This window comes from Muscardinus avellanarius (genome assembly GCF_963383645.1).
Source record: "Muscardinus avellanarius genome assembly, chromosome: 3".
Taxonomy (NCBI): Eukaryota; Metazoa; Chordata; class Mammalia; order Rodentia; family Gliridae; genus Muscardinus; species Muscardinus avellanarius.
In genome coordinates, this window is record NC_137788.1 from 65,291,223 (window position 1) to 65,316,931 (window position 25,709).

Sequence of the window (25,709 nt, forward strand, 5' to 3'; positions counted from 1 at the left end):
TCATTTGTCCCAGTTAACTGTCAATCCATAAGCCTTTAATAAGAATCTTAGATGTGAAAGAGAATAAAACTGAAAGATAAAAGACTCTATAATAAGAAACCTAGCCTTCAAGGAATCTCCAACTTTTGCTGAGAAAAGAAAAAGAATACAAGAGAGTGTCCTGATCTTATAGTAGCTTCAACACTAGTGGGCTTGATTGCTGTAAATTTTTGCATAGTATTCATGATCAATTATGTGAAGTAGTACTGAGTATAGTAATCCCCCTCTATCTACCTGAAGTTTTACTTTCTGTGGTTTTAATTACCTGTAGTCAACCACAGAACAAAAACAGTAAATGGAAAATTCCAGAAATTAAAAAATTAATAAGTGTTAAATAATGTTTATTATGGTAGTCTTATAGCTCTGCTATTTTATTATCATTAATTTTTATAGTGCCTTTATTTATAAATTAATCTTTATCATAGATATGCATGTATAGAAAAAATTACATATGTATATATACACATATGTATGTGTGTATATATACATATGTATGGTTGGTACAATCCATGGTTTCAGACATTTGTGAAACATTTTGGAACATACTTTCACAGATAAAAGAGGACTACCATAAGTGGAATGGGTTCAAAGGTGAACAGACAGTCATATTAGGGATTATGGAAGACTTCATAAGAGGAGGAGTTGAGCTTCACCACAGAAAACACATAGGTATATCATTTTACAGACTTTTACCCCTGATCACAGGAAGAACAGAGAATCAGGCAGAACTTGTGCAGCTTTCTACAATTCTATTCAGAGTATTACACTGTGATGAAATCTGAGGGCTTTGGTGTCAGGTAGTCATGTGTCCAGCACACTGTCTAAACATTCCATGTCTATGGGAATTTGGACAAGTTTTTTAGCATCTTTTTAAGCTTTAATTTCATTCATAACATACTTAGTATATGCTGGGGTCATTATTAAAAGCAATAATCCTTAATACAGTGCCATACACTGCAGTTGCCTAACAAATATCATGAGTTAATGGTACTGGTGGTTGTGATTGAGCAGTGGAGAAAGCTGATCACAGGACAGAAGTCACATGCAACCTGTACTCTTTTGATAGAAAGACACTTTATTAAAATTAGAGAAATACAAGCATCCATAATTAGGACACAGTTATAGTTCTATTATTAACATAGAGAATAAAAGGAAAGAACCTATAGTGAACCATTAGAACTGTCCTTATGCCGGGCATGGTGGCACACGCTTGTAATCCCTGCACTTGGGAGGCGGAGACAGGAGGATCATGCATGTTCAAAGCCAGCCGAGCTGACTTAAGAGACCCTGTTTCCAAATTTAAAAAAAAGTATAAACTAGGTCTGTGAGTGTAGCCCGGAGGTAGAAGGGCTTCCAGGAATGCAGTACCACCAAAAAAAAACAAACAAACAAACAAAAAAAAACATTCTTATTTTGTAGAAGCTCTGTGTTTTCTCTAAAATATGGAATTCCAGGATGCTCTGGCTTTTCACATACTACCATCATCTGTAAATATTAGCATTCTGACATGTTACCATTATATGTAAATATTAACATTCTCTTAGCCACGAGCCTGCCATTATCATTACAGTGCAAGGCATACCGCCTTTGTGTCACCTCTGCATGGTTTTGATATCAATGAACTACTGATGTGCTTTCTGGCATCCCTCCTTTTTATAATTTCACTTAGTCTCCCATCCCATTTTTTTTCCTTCTGTAGAAGTTAATTAGCTTGTTGTTTTCCATTCCCACTAATGAGGACCTGACTCAACACCAGGTCAATGTCAATCCAGCTGCCACCTTCCCTCAGGAACCTCAACTCAGGCTTCGGTTTTTATGGACATGGATATTTAAAGTCAATTAACGAGCCAACACAGAAGAAAGACCTTGGGAAGCACTATAGCAGAGGCATAAAGTACAATTCTCCCAGTGAGCCATGTTGGTTTAAGAAAAAAGAATGAGAAAGATTAAAGCCTTCCATCTAACTTGGCTTTAATATACCTTCATGTCTCAAAAAACTTAAACACATGAAAATATATCTCTGTGTGTTAATTCTGCTGCAATTGCTGTTGCTGCCAATATTTTAAAATCTCAATCCAAGATAAGGATAAGAACTAGGAGGGCTCGTAGAGAGAGGTGAACTAGGTGAAAATATTTGTTAAGACTGAAATCTTTTTTAAGATAGTCACATCACTTCAGTAACAAGCAAACAGGAAGCCCTGTGCTACAGCAGCTCTGTGATTAATCTCTTAGATTTCTGAAACTTTTGGGCAGCCACCAGGAGAGGTGAGGATGAAGGTACCTTTTATGCAACCCCTTCCATAGGTCCCCCCGACCTGTGACTTGCCGTTCCTCCAGCCCAGGCTTTTTTTCCTGGGCACAAGAGGCACACTCATGCTGCAATCCTTTTCTGATTCTGTGGACAAACCACCACAGCCGTGTGGCATCTGGGTGAGCTTTCACTGTGCAGAGTTTGAAGATCTGGGCTTTAGATCTGGACAACCTGAGCATGAATCCTAGTTCTGCTACTTCTTCTCTGTGTGCCTGAGCTTCATTTTCCCAGTCTACAGAATAGATGAAGTAGTGTCACCTGTCCGGTGTGGGAAATTCTGGTGCAGTGCTCAGCATCTGGCACTTTTATTATGGTTGGTAGTACTACTTTGGGTTTTCTCTGTGTGTGTGTGTGTGTGTGTGTGTGTAAAGAGAAAACAAAGGGTAAGACAGAGAACAAAAGAATAAAAAAGTCAATGGCCTCTAGGATTATAAGCCTGTCAACTGCTTTTAGTTATGGAACACTCTATCGTTATATAATCTTATAGATTATACCTACCTAATGCCAAAGCCATTCATCAGTTTCAAAATCAAGTACAATCAAAACACAATATCTAGGCAAAATTCCATTTAGTTAGAATGGTCTCTGCAGAAGTCAGTAGGGCCTCTGGCTCCTACAGACAGAAATTACCCTTCTCGTCCCCCCTCTCTCTGCCACAAGCATCTCCTCCACACCAGCCTCAAGCAAAATAGACTAGGAAGGAGACTTGGAGTTGTGCACACATAACACAGATGCCTAAAGACCTCAACTAGCAATGTAATGGAGAGTTTCGAAAATTTGGATAATGAGATTTTAAAGACTTAAATAATACAATGGCAGAAGCAGCAACAAAGGTACCTGTTATTGATTACCATTTTTAAAAATGTTTTCCTTGTTTTTTTTTCCTAAACATCTTGTCCTGTTTTACCTTTACAGTTCATTTCTTCCATAGCAGTCCTCACTTCTCCGACTTCTATTTTTATTTCTTCAGCTGAAAAACTGGCTGAGACAGAGATTTTGTTCTCCTCGTTCTTATTTCTTTTTGGTATCACATTCTCTCTGTCCTTCTCCAGTTTCCCTTCATCCTTCCCCAGTTCTTCTCTTTTCTCAGTGCTCTTATCTTTCCTAGGTTTTTTGTCAAGGCCCATTGCAATAATGCACCTACAAAAATTAACAGAAAGTATTAACTCTTGTTATGTAAGACAATGAAAACTCAAAGCTTCCTAAAGTTCTTATCTCTTATTCTTTTTTTTTTTTTTTTTTGTGGTACTGGGGTTCCTGGAAGCCCTTCTACCTCCGGGCTACACTCCCAGACCTATTTTATATTTTTTTTAATTTTGGAAACAGGGTCTCTTAAGCCAGAGCGGCTGACTTCGAACCTGCACGATCCTCCTGTCTCCGCCTCCCAAGCGTGGGGATTACAAGCATGCGCCACCACACCCGGCCTTATCTCTTATTCTAATAAGTGATATGAGAAATGTTGTATTACTGTACACAAAGGTTAATTAAAATGAACTATTTTATTTTCATTGATTCCAATGTCAAGAGTTAACACAACAAATTCTTAACAATTTGACCCACAGTAATAAAACAACTTATCAACCATGTATAGTTGTCAAGCTAAAATTTGCACCATAGAGCATATTTTTGACCTTGCAACAGAATCATATGTAGATACTGATATATGCCTGAGAGACACAGGTAGGAAATTAATTCAAACCCTTAAATTAAATTTATATATAAAAGAACATTCAGGTATATAAGCATAGAGAGACTAGGATAAAAATAATTAGAAGAAATATGCCATTCAATCCCTCATAATGTATTATTCCAACAACAACAACAACAACAACAAAAGACTTACACACATGGTTGATTTTAAGTAGGTATGATTGATTTTTTAAAGAAAAATTGCAATCAAATGTTGTTGTTCCCTTTAAGTAAATAACTCGGGAGCTTGCACACTTATTTTCATGGAACTGCCATTATTGCTTTTGAATGGCCTTTTGAAACCTGTACTGCAGTCTTCTGGTGATTTTTGCTGGCAATAATATTTTGTTCCTCAAAAATGGCAGTAATTTGTACAAGTCATAAAGTCATTCCATGTCAAACCTAGTGAACCATCCAGATGATCTCAATGCATTATGACATTAAAAATATTTGTATTCCGTTTTAACAACAGTGATGTAAATAAATTGTCATCTATAGCTATTTTTCTCTCTCAATATCAAAATAAGAATTCCAATAATTACAATGTATACTTTAGTAAAAATGATGATTAATTTAATGATAGATTATTGAACACTCTCTTTGTGCCAAGCTTTCTGCTGGGTACTCTATATGTAGTATTTTTAGGTTTTCTTTATCCTGCAAGCCAATAAACAAAGAATTATTGCCACCACTATATAAATGAAAAAACTGAATTTGAAAAGGTTCCAGGATTTCTCAAGGTCACCCAGTGGGTTAGTGAGGTATTTGGATTTTAGCTCAAGACTGTTAGACTCCAACACCTCATAGTGGGGCATGACCCTCCTGTTCTGTTATAGGCATAATTCCCTACAATGACTAGTATCATAGGTGCATGTTACATGGCTAAACTTATACTCAGAGAAAGTATTAGCACCCTGTGACCAGACACTAAAACAATCTGGAGAGGTTTCCACCAAGGACGAGAGAAAGTCCTTGACTTGAACTAGGTATCTGGTAGCCAATAGTCTCCACATTCCTCCTCCTCTAAAAGTACATGTGTTCCCTTCTCTCCATGTTACATACTACTGGGGAACTGAGTGATGTATAGTTGTCAGGTGAGAAGGATTAAGAAGACAGTCAAGACTTATAAGTCTAGAAAAAATAAAATAATATTAAAATTGAAAATTTGCCTCAATCTGAATCAAATGGAAATCTCTTGAACTGAAGATTTTACTAAATTTCATTCATTTCTAGTCTTGAAATAGCATAGGAATTAATCTAAGTAAATTCTCCTAACAAGCAAAAAAGGGAACTGATTTCTACCACTGAACATATCAATATCTCCCCATAAAATAAAACAAAGTATTTGCATTCAGCATGCCAGTAGGCTATAAAAAATGAAATAAGAATAGATTCATCTCTCCCATAATAAACATGATAAATATTTCTTGACTAAAAACGATGTGCTTAGCATATAGCTTTCCTTGAAATAAAGGTGTCATACGTTTTCACAGCGTATGATTACTAGCATTGCCTTCTGTTCAGGCTGTTCCTTCCTTATCAATGGCCGCACCAAATCCACTGACTTGGAGGCTCTGATAGGCTGTTACTTTAGTTTATGTTGTGACTCTGCAAAGGCTTTGGTGCTTCTCTACTGTATGCCAGACTTTTTATTGTCCATCTGCTAAAGGGAATTGGACAAACAAAGTGAGTAACATCTGTGTTTCCCTCATCACTGACTACCTATTTGACTTCTGATTATAATTCGAGGTGTTGATTTTGATTGCTAAAGCTCAAAGCAGTATGCCTTCTACTTGGTTAGGCAATTCTTCTTCCCATGTTTCACTCTAGCAATTGAAAATAACTACTTTGCCTCTTCAAACAGCTCCCATGACTGAGAGAGGTGAGTATAGTTGTGCAACCTTTACATTTTGGAAATGACCACTACTCGGCACTTCTTGTTTTCTAAGCACTTTAAGATAATCCCTAAGCACTTTAAGAATTAGAATTCCCCCAAAGGGCTAAATGAGTGATGTGTGCATGTATGCTTCTACGATCTTTTACCCTATTAAGATGTATGACTACAATGCACCAATAAAAAAAGAAAAAAAGAATTAGTATTCCCAATGGTTTATTTTTTACCATGCCATTGTTATTCTTATTGTAAAGTTTTCAGGAATCAGTATTTGTAAGTGAATTAAAATTAATTTAATTTCCAACAAACTGGAGAAATTAATGTATACTCCTTAAAATACAACTGTCATTAAGGGTACAGCCAAAAAAAAAAAAAAAACCCAAAGGACATGCAATTTAATAGTGATGCCAGTCTCCTTAGGGGTTGTTCTTGACTCTCACTGGAGTTCTGCAGTGTTGGTGCCTCTGGAATAATCAGAGTCATCTTAGGTGAGCAGAGACCAAGTGTAAGCAAGGCCTTAGATTTACCCACCCATCCCTGCTCATTTCAATCAGTCAAATATGACTTTCACCTGATCCACAAGAGGGAGACATCAAATGACATTGCTTTGAGCATTCACAGATTTCATTGCAAGAAATGGTTTTGAAACTAATTAAAAAATTGAAAAACATTCGTCTATAAGGATTGTATATTTTAGTTGAGGGTAATAGGCCTTCTTCTTTAATGTCACAACCATTTTGTTAACATTTGAAAAGGTGTTTGAAAGAACCTAGAGGGGACCAAGTACTGAAATCATAGAAATAATTGTACAGAGACTAGGAGATATTGAATAGGAGAACAGATGTCCTCAGTTAGATGTTTGTACATAAAAGACCATAGAAAGTGCTCAGGGCTGAAAATTCACAGCTTCCATTTGTACAGAAACTCTCAAAGAATGCAATGTTTTTGCCTACAGATGATCGTGTATAAGCTCATTAATTTTCCTGGGAGTTAAATAGAAATGTGTTAAATGATTTGTCCCAAAGTAAGAAGAGAGCATATCTGAAAAGAAACTGGAAGGCAGTCCAGGTGGGCCCTGAGTATAGTTGAGCACTGATAAATCACAAAAGGCCATTTACTCTCCCACTCTCTGGATGATTTTTTTCACACCTGTTTTCTAAAACTTCCAACCCTTCTTTAAATTGAGGTAATAAATATATCTTTTGTTTTATAAAGTATAAACAATAACAGAGAACTAGTGATCCTACCAGTCCACCATCTAACTTCTCTCCCTTCTCCTTGATAAACCATCTATCCTGTTACTATAGGAGAATATCACTTTTCTTTTTAGGGCATATGCCCACACTTGAGCCTTAGATCCAAACTTCTCCACTCTATTTGAACACTAAGCTCTAGCAATTTTCCATTTTATGTCATGCTTCATCAATTATTTTCTTCTCTGGAGGATGTCTTATCTATTAGCATAAAACATGCTATAATATCTCATCTCAAAAAACAAAAAGGACCTTTAACTCACTTCTCCCTCCTGAGTGCCATCCAGTTACGATTTTTAAAGAAATACTCTGTTAAACAGTTGTCTATAGTCTCTGGCCTTAGTTTTTCTCCAATTACACTGTAAATCCACTAAGGTCAAAGCTTATATCCCCGCCCCATTTCACTGTGATAACTTGTTTCAAGATCACCAGTAACCAATACATCATCCATCACCAAATCACTCATCTTACTTAACCTATCCACACATTTGATTCAGTTAATCATCTCCTTATTCATCAAACATTGTGTTCATTTCCAAATTATCACTATTTCTAGATTCTCTCTCTAGACACTAGACTTCTTTCTTAAGTTATTCATCTCCTTTACCTCTGAAATAGAATGACACAGAACTCATTACTCAGATGTCTTCTCTATATCCAATTCTTAAACAATCTCATGCCATTTTATGATTTTAAATGCCATGTTTCTACAAACCTTTCTCACATATCTCCAGACAGACTTGTTACCTGACGCCAGACTCACTATGCAACTTCCTACTTGACTCATCACTTGCATTATCTCATAGAAGTCTCAAATTTAGTATGTGCACAACCCAGACCCCTCTATCCCATCCCCCTTAAACCCACTTCTTCACAATTCTATCATAAGTACATGTTAACAGGACATCTTTCCAGTTGCTAAGGCCAGAAACCTTTGAGTCCCCTTTGACTCTGCTCTTTGTCATGCCCTGCATCCATCTATCAATACACACTGTCACATCTATCTTCAAAATTCATATTGAGAGCAGAGGATATAGCTTATTGGTGGAGCATTGCTTAGCATGTGTGAGACTCCAGGATCAATCTCCAATATCATGAAAAATACTAAAATAAAATAAAATAAAATAAAGACACATTGAAAGCAATCATATCTATTTCCATAATATCTCTTCCCTGGATTAAAGCATTTTTCACCCTTCTCCCCATTCACCTGGATGCTTTTTCTCATGGGCACTACTGTCAGGTAGATAGATCATTGCTCAAAACCTACCTTAAAGGCTTTCCCTCCTTTTCAGAACAAAAGTCAAGGTTCTTGCAATGACCTTAAGACTTCTAGGTGGCTCTGCATCACTGACTTTCTGACCTCACCTGTATCAGTGTTTCATTTCTCACATTAGCTTCGGCCATACAAACTGAGACGTGCCAAGTATGCTCATCCTTCCTGCGCTCGGCTTTTCTCACCCTGAAAACCTATCAGAAGAAAGAGCCCTTTTCTTTCCAGTTTCTGCTCAAAAGACCTCTGATCAGAGTTGTTTTCTGATTTTCTATGTAAGTCAACACCCCTGCAAACCTTGTCTTTCACCTCCAATTGTGCACGTACCTTATTCGCATTTTGTCATACTCATTCCCATCCCACATATATTAATTAATTCATTAGTAAGTTATTTGCCCTGGGCTATTATAACAGGTCCTATGATGGCATGTGCTCTGGTTGCTCATGCCTGTGTTCTAGCTTGGCAGCCAATCAACTCTCTGTGAATACCTTCAGAAAACATAAAAGAAAGCCCACAGGCAAGACTCCTGATTTCAAACAGAATGGCCAACACGAAAGCTGATAAGTGATAGTTAAAACTGACCTTTTATCATGAGTTCTGTTATACCAGAGATTGAAACTAAGGGGATATGAATGAAAGCTGGGCTTTACCACAATGCAGGCATATCCCTAAGCTACACAATCTGCACTATCCAATCACTCAGGACAAATGCTTGGCAAAAGGCACATGTTTCAGAGTTTAGCTTCAAACGATTTTCTAAGAGCAATGAGGAAAAAAATAAACAAAACTCTCCTCTCTTCCTTCAGAGACAGGATTTAAGGAAGTTGGCACGAAGTGACATAGTCTAAAATATTATCAGCTTTTTTATCTGTATTATATAATAATCTGAAAATGTGACTTGTATGTTCTATAATTTCAAATACAAACATTGGAAGATGTAATAAATAGCCTTTAATATAAATATTTTAAGCTATATATACAGTTTCCTTTAACAAAATATGCAGAGAAATATATTAGTAAAAGCATAAGAAAACTGCAGCAAAACTTGCCCTCTACCAAAGGACATGTTTTCCATACTTGTAGCAAGGAGATGCTCTCTCCACACACACAAACCCAAAGTAGCCTCGTTTGCCTCCAAGTCTGGAACCTTTTCGATGCTTGTATTCACAGCAGGAGCTTAGCCTGTTCACCTGCATTCCATTCAGGAAAAAGGTGAGGCTGAAGGGAAAACCGTGGTGCCTTTTGGAAATAAACTGAAAGGTCTCTGGAATTAGAAAGCAAATGTGTAAGTGAAAACAACTGACTTTAAATTAACATCTTATAAACATCACATTTTTCTCCTAAATAAATACAGTTTTATACTCTAGATCATCTTTTACTTTGAAGAAAGTTTTAATCATAAAACACATTCTATTACTTTTATTTGTATTAAATGCTCCAAGTATTTATAAAACCCTTTGATTAGTAATAAAACAATAATATCTAACATTATATGAGCACTTTATATACCCAGGCACCATGCCTAGTTATCTTAAGTATATTATTTCTCAATGATAACATGAAGTTGGAATATTTATATTACTGGTATCTAAATGAGGAAGTAAAGTTTAGAAGTAGTTGGTAATTTACCCAACATCATACAGTAAGTGGGAGAGTTAGTTTTTAAAGACAAACAGCTCTCTGGATTTTATGCTTTTGTCTTGCTATGTATTTAATAAATACATTATTTTTAAAGACTACTATAAGCTCAGTAATATTTTTTAAAATTAGTATTTCAGTTCTCACTTTAAACATCCTAATACGTATGTGAATGAAACAATTTTATCTCCAAGCCATATTCAATTCTAATTTTTCTCCCTACCCAAACATCCTACCAATAAATTAAGAACCAATGACTGCAATTAATAGTCTTTCATCATTCCAAATCTTTATAATTCTCACCCATGAGATCCTAAACTCTTATAGCCCTTATTCTATATAGAATAACATAGAACCCTGTTTCAATAAAAACCAGGGAGCTTCAAACTTTAATGTAGACCAGAATCCCCTAGAAGGCTTGTTAAAATACAGACTGCTGAGCCTTCCCCAGAATTCCTGATTCAGCAGTTCTGGGGTAGGGCTCAATTTGCATTTCTTACAAGCTTTCTGGTAATCCTGATGCTACGATCCTGGGACCCCACTTTAGAGCCCTGAAATCCACGAGAGCTGAAATTGATATTGCTCATCTTTGTTTCTTTTGATAGGAGAACAAGGGCAAGAAAAGCCCCTCCCCCCCAAAAAATTAGTGAATCATTATTAAACTTATTTTTTCACAGTCACCTAGAAATACTCTAGTGTCTATGTCTCTAAATAATTTCTAAATCAGATTCAACTTGTTCTAATATTAGACCTACTGAAAGGTAATTCTGCCATTTACAATTTTTTATTTGTGATGTGAAATTAAACAAATTAGGAAAGAGAAAACTGAAGAAGTTGGTGTCTGGAGAAGGGAAAACACAATAGGTTTAAAAGCATACTGGCTTTAATAATAAATAGACTCTTCATGTGGTGACTAGGAATCAATGATTGCTTTCATTATAGAAACTTAAACCCCATATTCACGTAACATAATCCACTCTGCTGTAGCCTGTGCCTCATAACTCCCTCGGTACCCAGCCCAGAAAGAAAGCACACCCAAGAAAATGATGAAAATAGGCACTGCCTTGCATTTGGTGCCCATGAAACGAGAACATGCCCGGCTATAATTCCACTTTGTTCTTAACGTGTTTTTTTTTTCCAAATATATTGTAGAATATTGACATCCTACATTTTTATTTCTTTGTTATTTATTGTGTAATTTTGTATTTTAAAATATAGTGATATCTTCCAACCCTCACATAATGACTTCTTCATGGAATAGTGAGAGGAAAACACAGTTCAAAAATAAAAAATTTTAGTCCATGTCCCAGCTCTTCACTTATTAGTTGAATCCCCTGGTAATTAACTTCGTTTCATTTCAGAATTTTTATCTATAAAATGGAAGTGGTTGGGATGGGGAAGGTCCCAGCCTACCCACTTTACAGAGTAGTCATAAAGATTATGTAATGTACACTATTAGAAAGCGCTTCATAATATTTGTGAAATGTAGTTCCATCATTTGCTGACAGTGGTTAGCATTGTTAAAAAATATAAATATATATCGTATGTGGTCTCCTCTCTCAAGAAGTTATAATGCAGCAGGAGAAGCAAATGTACCAATGTACTAAACTTCTGAAGTGAGGTCACCAAATATTCTCCCCTTAAAAAATTGTCTCTGGAAATGAACCAAAGACTTAAAACAAACCGAGCCGCACTTATTCATGAAAAATTACTGAACTTTAGGTAAAAACAGTGATACTGCGGCATTCTTGCCTGGGGCTGCTCTCATACCCACACCTGCCACTATTTCATCACAGTAGATCTAATTGGGCAGGGCAGGACATAAATAACCAGCAGCTTCCCTGTCAGTAAGGGCCGACTTGATTTGGAGCAAAAGACGAAAAACCCTTGGCCCCTGGCATTACCCGTAATAAGTAGCAACCTCCGAGGCAAGCTAACAGGGAAGGTCAGAGGTTTCCTGAGATTGTAGCTCTAATTAGGAAGAGCAACAGGCTAGTGGATAACCAGAAATTTAACAGGGAGATACAGGCAGTCTTAGAGGCATTCAATCGGCGCTCTATGTGTCCCCAACTAACTGGAAGCAGCATGGATCCAATAGGCCCACACTCTTCAAACATTCCCAGCCTACCTGGAGCTTTACCTATGCCCAGGAGAAACTTAAGAAAGCCTGGTAAAACATGAAAGTTGGAGAATACTTGAAAACAGCTAGAACTTCGAATTTATTCCTGGGGGTGGAGCTTAGGGGTATAACACCCCTTGGGTTCAATTCAATCCTTAGTAAAACACAGGCACACACACACAGAGGGAGAGGGAAAGGGAGAGGGAGAGGAAGAAGAAGAGGGAGAGAGAGAGAGGGAGAGAGAGAGAGAGAGAGAGAGAGAGAAAAGAAGAAGAAGAAGAAGAAGAAGAAGAAGAAGGAGGAGGAGGAGGAGGAGGAGGAGGAGGAGGAGGAGGAGGAGGAGAAGAGAAGAACAACAACAAGAGGAAGAGGAAGGGAATACACAGAGAGATACAGGAAGAAGGCCATGTAAAGATAGAAGTTAGAGATTGGAGGTGCTGCAATAGAAGAATGCTAAGGATTTTCAGGAGCCACCAGAATTGGGAAGAGTCAGAAAAGATGCTTCCTTAGAGCTTTTCAGGGAGTGTGACCCTACCAGCATCTTCATCGTGGATTTCTGACCTCCATGTGATAGAGATTTTTCTAAAACTGCTTTGTAATAATGGTTGCAAAGTTTATACAATTCCTAAAAATCATTGAATTATACACTTTTCATGAATGCATTTTATGCCATTGAATGTATATATTAATAAAGCTATCTTTTTTTGGTGTATTTATTTCGAGTCACCCCCCCCCATGCCATTTTGGCATGGGGCTGTATTTCTATTTTCTGTATTTCTATCTTTCTAATAAACTTCTTTAAATCTTCAAAAAAAAGCTATCTTTAAAAACAATATATATATATATATATATATATATATATATATATATATATAACAAATCAAGGAAAAAACAGTTAATGTAGTGTAAGTAAGAGTATAAGGAAATGCTTGTTTGAGTGTGGACTATTAGCCATGGGCCCCTGGGATATAACAGAGTAGGAGTCAGCTGAGAAAGCCACAAAGCCTCAATCCGAGTCTTACAAACCTAAAAGGGTAAACTTTTTCTTTTTACTTTTGCAATACTGGGGATGGAACCCAGGGACATTCTACCTCTCAGCTACACCCCCAGCCCTATTTTTATTCTTTATTTTGAAGCAGGGTCTCACTGAGTTGCAGAGGGCCTCACTAAGTAGCTGAGGCTGTCCTCGAACCACAATCCTCCTGTCTCAGCCTCCCAAATGCTGGGATTATAAGCATGTGCCACCATGCTGGGCTGATGGGTAAACTTTTAATGAAAAAGAAACAAAGAGCATTCCATACAAAAGAATCAGAACTGTGAAGGAGTAGTTTTGGCCAATGAGGAATGAGAAATGCACAAATGGGTAAAGCAGGATCCAGTTAAGGAAATCCAAGAACATGAGCACACGAAGAATAGGAGCAGAAATAAAGTTATATTGTTCATTGGCTTCAAGGCTTGTTTCGTTCGAAAGAATAAACATGGCGAATAAAAATGCCCGTGAATGAACTGTACCCTTTACAAGTAGGAAAAATACTCAGTGACTTCATAGCTACATGTACTAAGCAATCAACTTGTGGTTTGGAGTTCAAAAGCTAACTACAACAGCTATTATAGATTACTTTAGGAATAAAAGATATACTTGCCATGTTAAAATAACAATAACTTTATTGTTATTTTAATAAAAAAGCAAGACAAATTATTGACTGCCATATTTTAATGAGCTTACTGCTCCAAATGTATTATAAAGGCCCTTATTTTTGGTAACAGGAATTCTAAAACCCTGTCACATTTCACTGAATCGTGCATAACTTTGGTTTGTAAAAAGGGCAGATTCTTTTCAATCCAGCTAAATTGTTATGATTGCTGAACCTCAAGACAACTCTGAGCCACCAAACGTTTCAATTTTAAACAATTACTTTCCTGGCAATCAAGGGCAAGCTGAAACTGAAGTATTGCATGGACAGGGTTCAATTATTTAAGTTCCTATTCCTTCCTATTATTCAAGATTGTCCAATGCCATAACAAAAAGTCCCAGGATCAATAGCACATGCAAAATAGCAGTAAACCAAGTAACTCTCTCCTCCTAGAAGCTTTGATGTTATACCCTCACCATAGAGCCCATATCATCTACCAAAGAGTCTTTCAGCTAAGACTTGTTATTTTCTCAGTTGTATCTATCACATTTTTTTGGCACTCAAGTAGATGTCATATATACTTTTTGTTGAATAAAATGTGATGTGTGATGCAGTAAAATGTTCACTATGCTCATTCCAATTTTAGATTATAGCTAATTTCAGTAATTTCCCTAAATTAATAGCTGAAAGTTATATTTTAAAAAAATAAGTGTATGTTTCTGTTGCCACCACCTATACCAAAAATTTCCACTGAATATACAAAACAAGAAAAATAGCCTCCAGCATAATTGAGCATCATATTATTTTTTACTTTAAGTTGTACTGATATTCAGCTATTTACTCTTATTTATATGAGAAGTTAAAAATGTGTGATTCCTAAGTATATAGTCATATTTTTATCTTTAAGTTCTTAAAATGATTTTATTAAATCATTCTTTGTGATTGATGAGAGAAGTAAGAAAGAATAAAAGTAATAATTTCGTATTTGAGCCTGGCATGATGGTGCACACCTGTAATACCAGTAATTTAGAGGCTGACACAGAAGGATCACAGGTTTGAAGCCAGCCTCAGCAACTTAGAGAGACTTTCATCAACCTAGTGAGAACTGTTTCAAACAAAATATAAGAGAAGAAAAATAGGCCGAGGGTACTGTAGCTCAGAGGTAAATCTAGGTTCAATTTCCAGTGTCAACCACAAAAATAAAATATTCCTTATTTGTCTCACATTTCTTATTACCTAAGTCTTTGTCAAGATTTCTCAAACACAAATACTTTCTTTAATTAGTAAAAATAATATTACTTTCTAAACAGTTTCTTAAGTAAGGAAAAAAACAAATATCCTATAAATAGACTACCTTTGCATTGTTACTCCACTGACCTAAATACTAAAAAAATATAGTATAGTATGTGAAAACCAAGATATAAAAATTATATTATGCTGATGAGCATGAATTTATGATCAGTTGGAAGCAGAAATGTTCTAAAAAGCCATTTAGCCAAATTTTGCACCAAGTTATTTAGGTGTGATTCACCCTGCAGTTTATTGCATTTGTGATTTTATCTCAACATACCTCTAAAGAACAAATTGCCAATCTGTTATTTTTCTCTTGGAATAATGTATGATATAATTCACTATGGCAAGCCAAATAGTTGACTTGTAATTTTGGGGACAGCTTATCCATGCAACATTTTAATGATCATATATCTCTATCCCCAAATTAATCTGTTACCAGGTTAAATCACTCCAAACTTCTTCTCCCATAATCTGTAAGAGTAATTGCTGCTTCAGTTTCAATCATAGAGCAGTAAATCTAGATTTACTTTTAGGCAGCTGGCTTATAAGTCCCTGGATACGCATAATTTCATAAAGTGATTGAAGTTATTTGATATTATATCAACAACAGCTTATCTGTAACATCAACCCCAAGCAATTAAAAAAACACATTTTATTCTACCTTTTTCAAGTAGTTTGCCTTTGTAGACACAAAGGTTTTCCCCACCACAGTGCTGCTGATACACTTTTATTTCATCTCGGAAGTCTGTGTTATCATAAGATAGGTGCACATTTTTTCCCAAGTAGATCATCGTAATAGCTGCATTACTGTGCAGTGATATTTTATAAATCCTTCCTGAATCCTAAAATAATCAAAAGAGAAGCTTATTAACAAATTACTTACTAATCAGAGTTCTTATTCTCACGTGGCATTGTAATATAAAGAATAAAAAAGTCCAGTTTTATGTAGGTGGTAACTAAACCTTTATAAAGTGTCAACTTACACAGTGCACACAATGTCAAGCCAATTACAAAAATAAATTTCCTGAAACAACTATAAAATGTGATTTTGTCTTTCTATTTTGTAAATTCTGTGGATTTGGACAAATTCTTCCAATTCCTTTAAGTTTGTGTGTAAACTTTACATAGTAGGAAAACATCAATGAAGCTAGGAAAAGACTGCTTTTGGCTCTGTTAGCTAGTTCCCAAAATTTCAAATAAATGAATTAAATAAATATCATTTATCATTTTCTTCTCATCTTACTTGACATCAGTTGTAATTTAGAAATAGTGTTTGTAATTACTGCTTAGTCTTTACAGTTGGGAACTCACAACATGTCCTTCACTGAGTTTTTCTATCTGAGGAGGGTATGCACGTGTTGGTCACTCTGAGGATCAGATATCAGGCCTGGGACTATCCACTCCTCTCACGAGAGACACACAGTTCAATGAGAAAACAACATCACTAATATTATTTCTAATATCAAATAAGTATACACAAAAACTTTGTAAAATTACCTCATAAAAGCATTTTTTTTGTGTGTGTGGGTCTGGGGATGGAACCCAGGGGCACTTGACCTCCAAGCTACACCCTCTGCCCTATTTTTTTTTAAACTTTATTTTGAAACCGGGTCTCACTGAGTTGCAGAGGGCCTCACTAAGTAGCTGAGGCTGTCCGTGAACCGCCGATCCTCCGGTCTCAGACTCCCGAATGCTGGGATTACAAACGTGCGCCACCACGCCTGGCTCATAAAAGCATTTAATATTCTACAGCATTGCCCAATTTAAATCTTTAGAAAATTGTGAAATACATGTATATCCTAGTGATTAAGTCAATGTCCTAGACACTGTCTCCTGACTTACATTCTAAAGTGTCTCATGATAGTGACTGAACGTGAAGTCATGTAACCTCTAAAAGGAGCTGGAAGAAGGAGGTGAGAGAGAAGAAAGAAGAGGAAGGAGAAAGAAGTCGGGATGAATGTGAGGGCTGACAGGCTTCAAGAGGGCCTAATAAGAATATTGCAGGCCTCAGTATTGTGCACAGGCCAGATTTTGCTTTTAATCTACTTCATGTTTCTTAAAAAATAAATTTTTAGCTAAATGAAAAGTGTGGAGAGACAGAGCTTCAGTGGACCCAAGGCGGGCAGTTATTTGCATTTGAGTTTGCAGACTTATGGATACATGGGAAGTGTCCATTTTTTAAAGAATAAACAAGGCTACAACAAACACTTTCTGAAGAAACAACTAAAATATTTCCATCCCCAAATGGACCCCTTCCATCTCAGAGGATTTTTTTTTTCATTCAACTCTATTTCTCTGAAGCAAAAAATAGAGAAAATAAATCTAATGAAATGAAATTCTGCAAACAGTCTGAAAAGTATAAATGGTGAAGGAAGACGAAGGTTTAAAATTATTCAAGCAAATTGTCTTGTCTGCAGCTATACAGAGCTCCCAAGTGGAGAGAGAATCAACGGAAAGGCATTTTGGAGACATCAAGATGCATGAGGGCAAATCAGCAAACTGGGTGATGCTTTGCAGATTAGAAACATCTCCCTGAACCACAGTTGCAAGTGAAGGCATGTTGGCAGGCCTGGCCCCTCCTCACAGAATCCTAAGCCCATGTTCCCTCTTCCTGGGCAGCTGAGAGACTGTGACTTGCATGTGTGCAGCCCAGCACACAATCAGCAGACCTAAGGCAAACCCACCTCTTAGCTCCTGCTAGAACGTTTAATGAAGTGGCATCTCCTTTTTGTTAAGCAATACTTTCTGAGGCAGCATGGATTTAGAGGTAGTCCTCTGAGCTTCTGGGAGATAAGCACACTATAAATATTAGGTTATCATGGGATTAGAGTGGGGGGAAAATGCCTGTCTCTTATGTAAGAAATGAGACACTGGAAAGAAAAACTTTGAAAAAGAAAATAAACGGCAGCCTTTCATCCTTTTTAGTTTTTCTTGTATTTTCATATTTTTATGTGATTCTTATAGTTACATCTCTTTTGAGTCAGTTACTTCATATTCATTCTCATTCTCTCTCTCTCTCTCTTTCTCTCTCTCTCTCTCTGGAATTCTACTTCTGAACTACAACCTCAGCCCTTTTTATTATTTATTTGGAAACACTCTTGTTAAGTTACCGAGAGCCTCTCCAAGTGTTTGAGGCTGGATTCAAACCTGTCATCCTTCTCCTGTCTCAGCCTCCCAAGTACTGGGATTACAGGTATGCACCACCATGCTAATACAATTTAGCTTTTGCTCTATATGCTCTTTTAAAAAATATTTCCCGTAGACAGCCTCAGCTACTTAGTGAGGCCCTCTGCGACTCAGTGAGACCCTGTTTCAAAATAAAAAAATGGTGTTGAAAGTGTAGCTCAGAGATAGAATGCCCCTAAGTTCCATCTCCAGTCCCACTATATATGTATGTATGTATGTATGTATATATATATATATGTATATAGACATATATTTATGTATATATAGACATATGTATATATATACATATATATGTATATAAAATTTTCCAATTATTGCCACCAAGTAAACTTTCTTGGGGTCTAATAAAAGTCCCCAGTGACAGCTTGTGATTAAATAAATGCACTAGAAAACAAACCATTATTTCTTTCAAATGACTCAATTGCCTCTCTATTTACTATCTTCCAAGGTTATCATGACCCCCAAGCTGATGAAATGTGAGCAAAGTTTTACAGCCACTTCTGCTTTCTTTAAGCAGGTAACAAAACCTTCCAAGAAAATTCAATTCCATTTCAAAAATAGGAGCAAGGCCTCAAGGACCTGCACCACCAAGGCTTATCTTTTATATTCTTTCACCAGTTCTGAGGTAAGTGCAATATAACAAATAAACAGCATGAACTGCGACTATATATTTACAATTTAGCATTAATCCTATATGGGACATTTTCGCTGTGATCTCCTTTATCCCTGCCTAGACCTTAAGAGTTTGAATTGGTGTCAGGGTACCTGCTTTTATTGATCAGATTGAGTGGCAACTCCTCTCCATCCACTTAAACCATTGTGAACTTGAAACATTATAAAGTCTTACCCCGACCTGTGCAAAGGATTCTTAGTAAGGTCTATGGAGTTTGTTATCCAAACTAGAATATATAATTACTAATTATTGTGCTAGAGAGGAGAAAAAAGGGGGAGAAATCTGAACTATTCTGGGAACACTGGGATGTATAGTCACCCTACTAAAAGTCACCTATTACAGCCTGATGTCCCTCAAAATCTCTCCCCTCCTCGATATCAAAGAGACCTGTTATCACTAAATGGGTCATGTGACACTCCTGCTTAAAGTCCTTTAGAAGTTCCCAATATCAATATCGGTGGAATAAATTCCAACAAAATAACTTATATTTTCTAACTCCTATACCTCTCTTAATGACTGCAATTTCTCATCTTATATTTAAAGGTCCAGTAGCTGAAATGATTATAGTGGCCCAAGTACTCTCAACCTGTTTCATATATCCAAGTCATTATGTGTGCGTGTGTGAGTGTGTGTGTGTGTGTGTGTGTGTGTGTGTGTGTGTGTGAGTGATAATGGGGATAGAACCCAGGGGCATTATACCTCCGAGTGCCCCATTATACCCTCAGCCCCATTTTAATTTTTTACTTTGAAACAGGGCCTCACTAAGTTGCTGAGGCTGACTTCGAACTTGCAATCCTCCTGTCTCAGCCTCCCAAATATTGGGATTACATGCATGTGCCACCATCCTGGTTCTCCAAGTCTTAATAACTCCATAAGTCACATGATATTGAAACTTTTTTCTTGCATTCTTCTCTGTGGATAAGGACTGTGTCTTGTCCATCTTCGTGCCCCCAGTGTCTCGCCAGTGCTGAGACCTAGTGAGGATCTGGATAGGACACCGAACAGTGAGGCATCCCACACTCTGTTCTTTGCTGATACAAACTCTACTGTAGGTTTGGCTCCAACCTCCATTTGAAAATCTCTACACTGACAGGAGCTCACTAGTAATCAGAATACGAAAACTCACTCACAGTGCACTGCTAAAGCAAACACCACCCTTGGTGGTTAGTCCTTTGTTAAAGACTGATATAAAAGCCTAACCATAAAAAGAAAGTCCCATGTGGACACTGGTGACCTTAGGGAGTGAAAATTCTGAGATAAGCCAAAGGAAAAATGCTCATATCCTGAAGGCTGAAGAAGGAAGCAGCTGGTGGAAATGGAAACTCTCTTCCTCACTACCCTCACTTTGTTCTTTTCTTTCTTTCTCTTTCTTTCTGGTCCTTCCTGCTCTTTCCTCCTCTCTCCTCAGTAACCTAACTTCCTGCTTATATCTGGCATGCCCCAAAATGCTATCAGTCCTCCTGTAGGCCTCAGAGTTCTAGACTCCTTGCACCTCAGGTTGACACATAAGCTCTTCCTTCTGCTCCTCACTCCATAAAATGAATTCAACAAATCTCACAGGAGCTGGAACTGGTGCAGCTGGCTCCTGCTTTGGGCAAGAAGGCTGAGAATCTGGCCCTGCAGGAAGGAGTCAGCTTGAGTTCCATCCACTAGAGATACCCAAAAGTAACCTTGGTATCTCCTTTCTCCAGGGAATTGTCCTACAGTGTCATCTCCTAGGACAGCCTGGTGAGTTGGCTTTTCCTCTGATTTGGAATCCTGGGTTGCTGTGCAGTTACAAAACTGCAATGTTAGCTTTAGGCAAAAACATGCTTAAAAGATAATATCTGAAATAAATCAAGCCTACTATCAGATATGTTAAATTTATTATATATTAAAACCATTCTGTCTTCCTTGTTCATTTTCAAAGCTGTCTTCTGGTGAGAAAAACCAAAGGTGGAAAAAATGCCAAGATAAAGCACTAACTAGAATTAAAATTGAAAAGATATTTATAAAATGGAAGTCAAAGGAATATACATTTTTCTAGCAATGCTAATATTTGTTAGGATTTATTTGTTGTTGGAGAGAAGAGAATCTATATCTGAAAGTCACTGATTTCCATATATACCTAAGATAAAAAGAATGAATTTTTCAATGAAAAATAATCCCCTTTCATGAACATCTAGCGGTAGTAAACACACTAGATAAAATGTAAGTAAAATCAAATGCCTCCCCTCAATAGTCTTCAGAATCCAAGAGTAGACATAAGGATTATGCTAGATGTGGGCTGCAAACCTATAATCCTGGTACTTGAGAGGCTGAGGCAGGATTATAGGCTTGAGGCCAGCCTCAGCAACTTAGTGAGACCCTGCCTCAAAATTAAAAGCCAGGGTTCTGGGAGTATAGTTTAGAGGCAGAATCCCCATGGGTCCAATTCACATTACCAAAATGGAAAGAAAGTAAGGAATATGAAAAGTTCATGAGTAATGTATGTAAGTAGAAGATAGTAAGGGGGAGGAAAAGATGGCATTTTCTTATAATACACAGATGTACACTGGAGAGGAGAAGCTTTGAGCTGGCTGGAAAGGGTAGCTATGTCCTCCTTATCCCTCAGGTACTCACAGACAATGAGAGCAAAAGAACGCTTGCCTTCCAAATAGAAATATTAGCTGGAGAGCTAACAGGGCTCTATGTTGAAGAACTATCAGACCAATTGCAATTAGCATCTTCAAAAGCCTAAGAAAAAACTCTCCTAAATAAGTTCCCTATGGATGTGAGGATTGCAAATAGAGAGCCTTGGGGGCACCTTGCTGGACTGTATACTTAATCTGTCGCTACACTAATTACTTCTGTGACCCTGAGCTGGTTATTTAACCTGTTTTTGTCTCAGTTGCCTCATCTCCAAAGGAGAAACTCCTATGCCCCTTTCTTAGGTTTATTGTACATATTAGATGACACAATGTATGCTAAAACCTGAGCAAAATTGCCACCATATTCTAAAGGCAAACAAAATCTAGGTATAATCATTACTGTAATTATTGAATATAAGCTTCCATCTTTTATTAAGAGTGGACAGATGGTAAACATTTGAAAGCATTTCTTCGGATCAAATAATACATAGGCATTGCTTCCTTCTGGATCCTACCCAGCTCTCCCGTCTTTGAATATATTAGTGAGATTGGCAGAGACACCTTCACATAGGGACACAGCATTATTTGAACTGTTTCCTTCATCAAATCTGCTTTCGCCCTTTCCCACATCCCTCCTCCCAATCGCCTTCCATTATTCTACTGGTCCCTTGCCTCATTTATCTAAAGCCATTTTGGTTTCTATTTTTCTCTCTAACTTCCACATATGAGAGGAGACATATGACTCTTGACTTTTTGACTCTGGCTGAGCATATTAAGCAATTAAGCATGACTTCTTATTCTGATATTTCAGCATCTAGGACCTTAGTGACCTTGGGAAGACTTCGCCCTCACCCACATCCACACACACCAGTGCTATGTACTTCTTAGGGATATTAAAGACTTACCTGAGAGAACACTTTTCATCTGCAAACTAACCAATCCAGAGTTCCATTTCTACTTCCTCTATCAACCCACATGCTGGGAAGCCAATATTTCCTACCTTAATCCCCCCAAGGCCAGGAAACAGACAACTCAGGGAGTTCGCTGAAATTATTCATCCAATTCCAAGCCTGTCTACCAGCCCCACCCACTCCTTCCCATGGAAATCACAGTAAAGGCTCTTAGCCACATTTTCCTCCTCAGTTTCCTAACCCCCCTTGCTGCTTCTTCATGGTGTGGTGTGGTGTGGTGATTAATTTCATCTGTCAGCTTAGTTGGGAAACAGTGCCTTGATTTAATTTTATTCTTTTGGAACTCTGGCTAAGGTACCTGCTATGTCCTCTACTCTTAGACTCAGAGCAAAAATTTATCTTTTCAATGGCAACCATCTCCTGATACATAGTTCTCACCACATCTGAATTAAAACAACACACACACACACACACACACACACACACACACACACACACAACAGTTAAGCAGAATAGAAGAAGGTAGCTACTTTCAGTGGGAAAAGGGCAGGTAGTAGAAGTTTTAAATAAGGGAAGAGCGTGTTGGAAGTCATTCTACAAAATTCAATTTAGTGCCAGTATGCACAGTATGCAGAGTCTACTATGATGAACTCTTTTGTTTTTTTTAATTCTTCCTTTTTTTTTTTTTTTTTTTTTTGGTGGTACTGGGGATGGAACCCAGGAGCATCTTCTGCTATTTGATTCTATCTTCTAACCATCTACTCACTGTCTAAAGCCCATTTTGAATTCTGCTTTCTTCAATTTTCTCAGGCAGAACTAATATGCCCTTCCTTTGTGTCCCCATTGTGCTTACTGATACCACAATGATTGAATTCATCACACTGGATCATGGCTACTTGTACACATTTCTGTTTTCCTTGCTAAACTGCCATCTCTCTGAGAACAGGGATTTGGTCTTACTCATTGGTAACCTCAGTGCCTGACATAGCATTGGTGGTAATCACTAAGAGCAAACCTGAGCCCTTTGTTCATTTTGAGGCAGGGTATACATATATAAATAATTATGAAAACCCATTAAGGGTTAGTAAGTAAGCCCCTGAACTAGTGAGAATGAAAAAGTGTTCAGCAGAGACATTTGTCAAAGTGGCATCTAGAACTGTGCTGAGAGGGGAGCTTTTTGCCCCATTTGGCTGATGGGCATCTGAATGAGATGCACTGTAAGTACAAAATGCTCCTTGAACTTCAAAGACATAGTGTGAAATGCATAACACGTCCTTAAAGTATTTTATATTGACTACATGTTCAAATGATTCTACTTTGGACATACCTAATTAAATAAAGTATATTTTTAAAGTTATTTCACATGTTTCTCTTTACCTTTTCAAATGTATTTATTTGAAAATAGAAAATCTTAAACAGCATATGTGGCTTGCATTAAATTTATACTGGACAACTCTGATTGGGAGGATTTCGCAATTAACTGGATGTGTGATGCAGTGGAAAGAAAGAATTCTAGATTTTTAAACAGAATTACTAGAAAAAAAGATGTGCTTGAAGAGAAATAAGGCAATTAAATGGATATGCTGGCTTAAGTTATACCTGTGTTGTATATGAGGAGCAGCAGGAGCTATCAGTCAGGCATCTGTAATTACACAGGGCTCATTTGGAGTCTCGGAGACAGATAGGAGACTTGTATGGGATAAGGAAGGCCCAAACCAATCTTCTCAGAGAAGCTCTTTGGCCTCTTTTTCACAAAAATATATAAGAAATAAAAATACAAACTTTGTTTTGGGGTATTTTGAACTGATAAACATAACCATTAAGTAGGTTTATGTTTGAAAGCCTGTACTCTCAGACTTATAAAAGCTATTTATGGAACCATCCACGTTTTCAGTAGGCTGCTATGTGCAGAAGGTAACCAGTAAGGTCAGGCTCTCTCAATCCTGCAGGGAACACAAAAGTCTGGAGGTGAGTGAGGTTAAACCTCAGTGCAAAATGTAACTAGTTTCATAGATTCTGCAAATGCTATATAAAGCTCTGAAGGTGCTAGAACAATACAGGACAGAGCAACAGGGCACAGAGGCAACTTGCTGGACTGCTCAATCCATATTTTGTCTTTTACCTCTTTCTTTCTTTCCTTTTAAGGGCATTTGAAGGAGATTTTGGTTGGTGATAGCTATAAAATGAAAGAATGATGGTAATGAGTTAGTCATGAGACTCATCTCCTCTTAAATGAATTTCTTTTATATAGAAATAAAATAGATTCAAATACTAATGGAAAAACACATGATTCTCCCCATTGGACAGATTTTTTTCTCTGCCTCAAGGACCTGCGGCCAGAGACAAATCCAAGACATATACAGAAAACTATTGAAACCATGTGGGAAGATGGCTGCCTCTTGAACTGACAAGCAAGTGCCAAGGCTGACACCTGTACTGAGAGTGAGATTTAGAGGTGAAGACAAAAAAGAGTTAAAAAGGTGAAAGGTGACAGGAAGGAACCACAAAAGCAGGATGCCAGGAGGCAAGAGAGGAAAGTTACATGGAAGAGGAAATGAGAGCGTAAAATGCTGCTATCAAAGACTAATCAAGACACATTTAAAAAATGCAAACCAAGACAGGAGAAGCAAACACAAATATTCCACTACTCAAAATAAATGTAACAGGACTAAACTCATTACCGGAACAGAGATTCTCAGATTGAATTAAGCACAAGCCACTGCATTAACACATTTAAAACCTAAAGTTTAAGCCTGACATTCCAAAAGGTTAAAAGTAAAAGAACGACATACGTAACGTTTATAATATAACTATATGTACTAAGTAAAACATATTTTAAGGCAAAAGGTAATAAGGGATAAAAAAGATTGTTTTTTAATGATATAGGATTGTTTCAACAGTAAAATAAATAATCTTTAGAAGCATATAAAAGGTATTGTAAACATTTTAAAACAGATCTTGTAAAGATCTTGTAAAGAGAAATGAACAAATTTCTTGTAAAGAGAAATGAACAAATTTGCAATCTCAGAGAATAAATTATAACTCAGGGACTGAGAGATCAAGCAGATAAAAATCTAAGGCCATAAAATATGAATAACTCATTTAATATGAATTTTCACACACTTAAAGAACCCTCTAGCCAGTTCTGGTGGCTCATACTTGTAAACCAAGTACTTGGGAGACTAA

At 37.1% G+C, this 25,709-nt stretch overlaps 1 protein-coding gene across 1 annotated transcript in view; it reads right to left on the reverse strand.

Moving 5' to 3' along the window:
* ERICH3 (glutamate rich 3) overlaps positions 1-25,709 on the reverse strand; it is a gene marked incomplete at both ends in the record, with an annotated part of 110,200 nt that overhangs the window by 31,669 nt on the left and 52,822 nt on the right. The window contains 4 exon segments of the mRNA XM_080691444.1: positions 3,202-3,250; positions 3,253-3,490; positions 9,538-9,724; positions 15,806-15,986. Of these exon segments, the coding sequence (XP_080547570.1) occupies positions 3,202-3,250; positions 3,253-3,490; positions 9,538-9,724; positions 15,806-15,986 (655 nt within the window).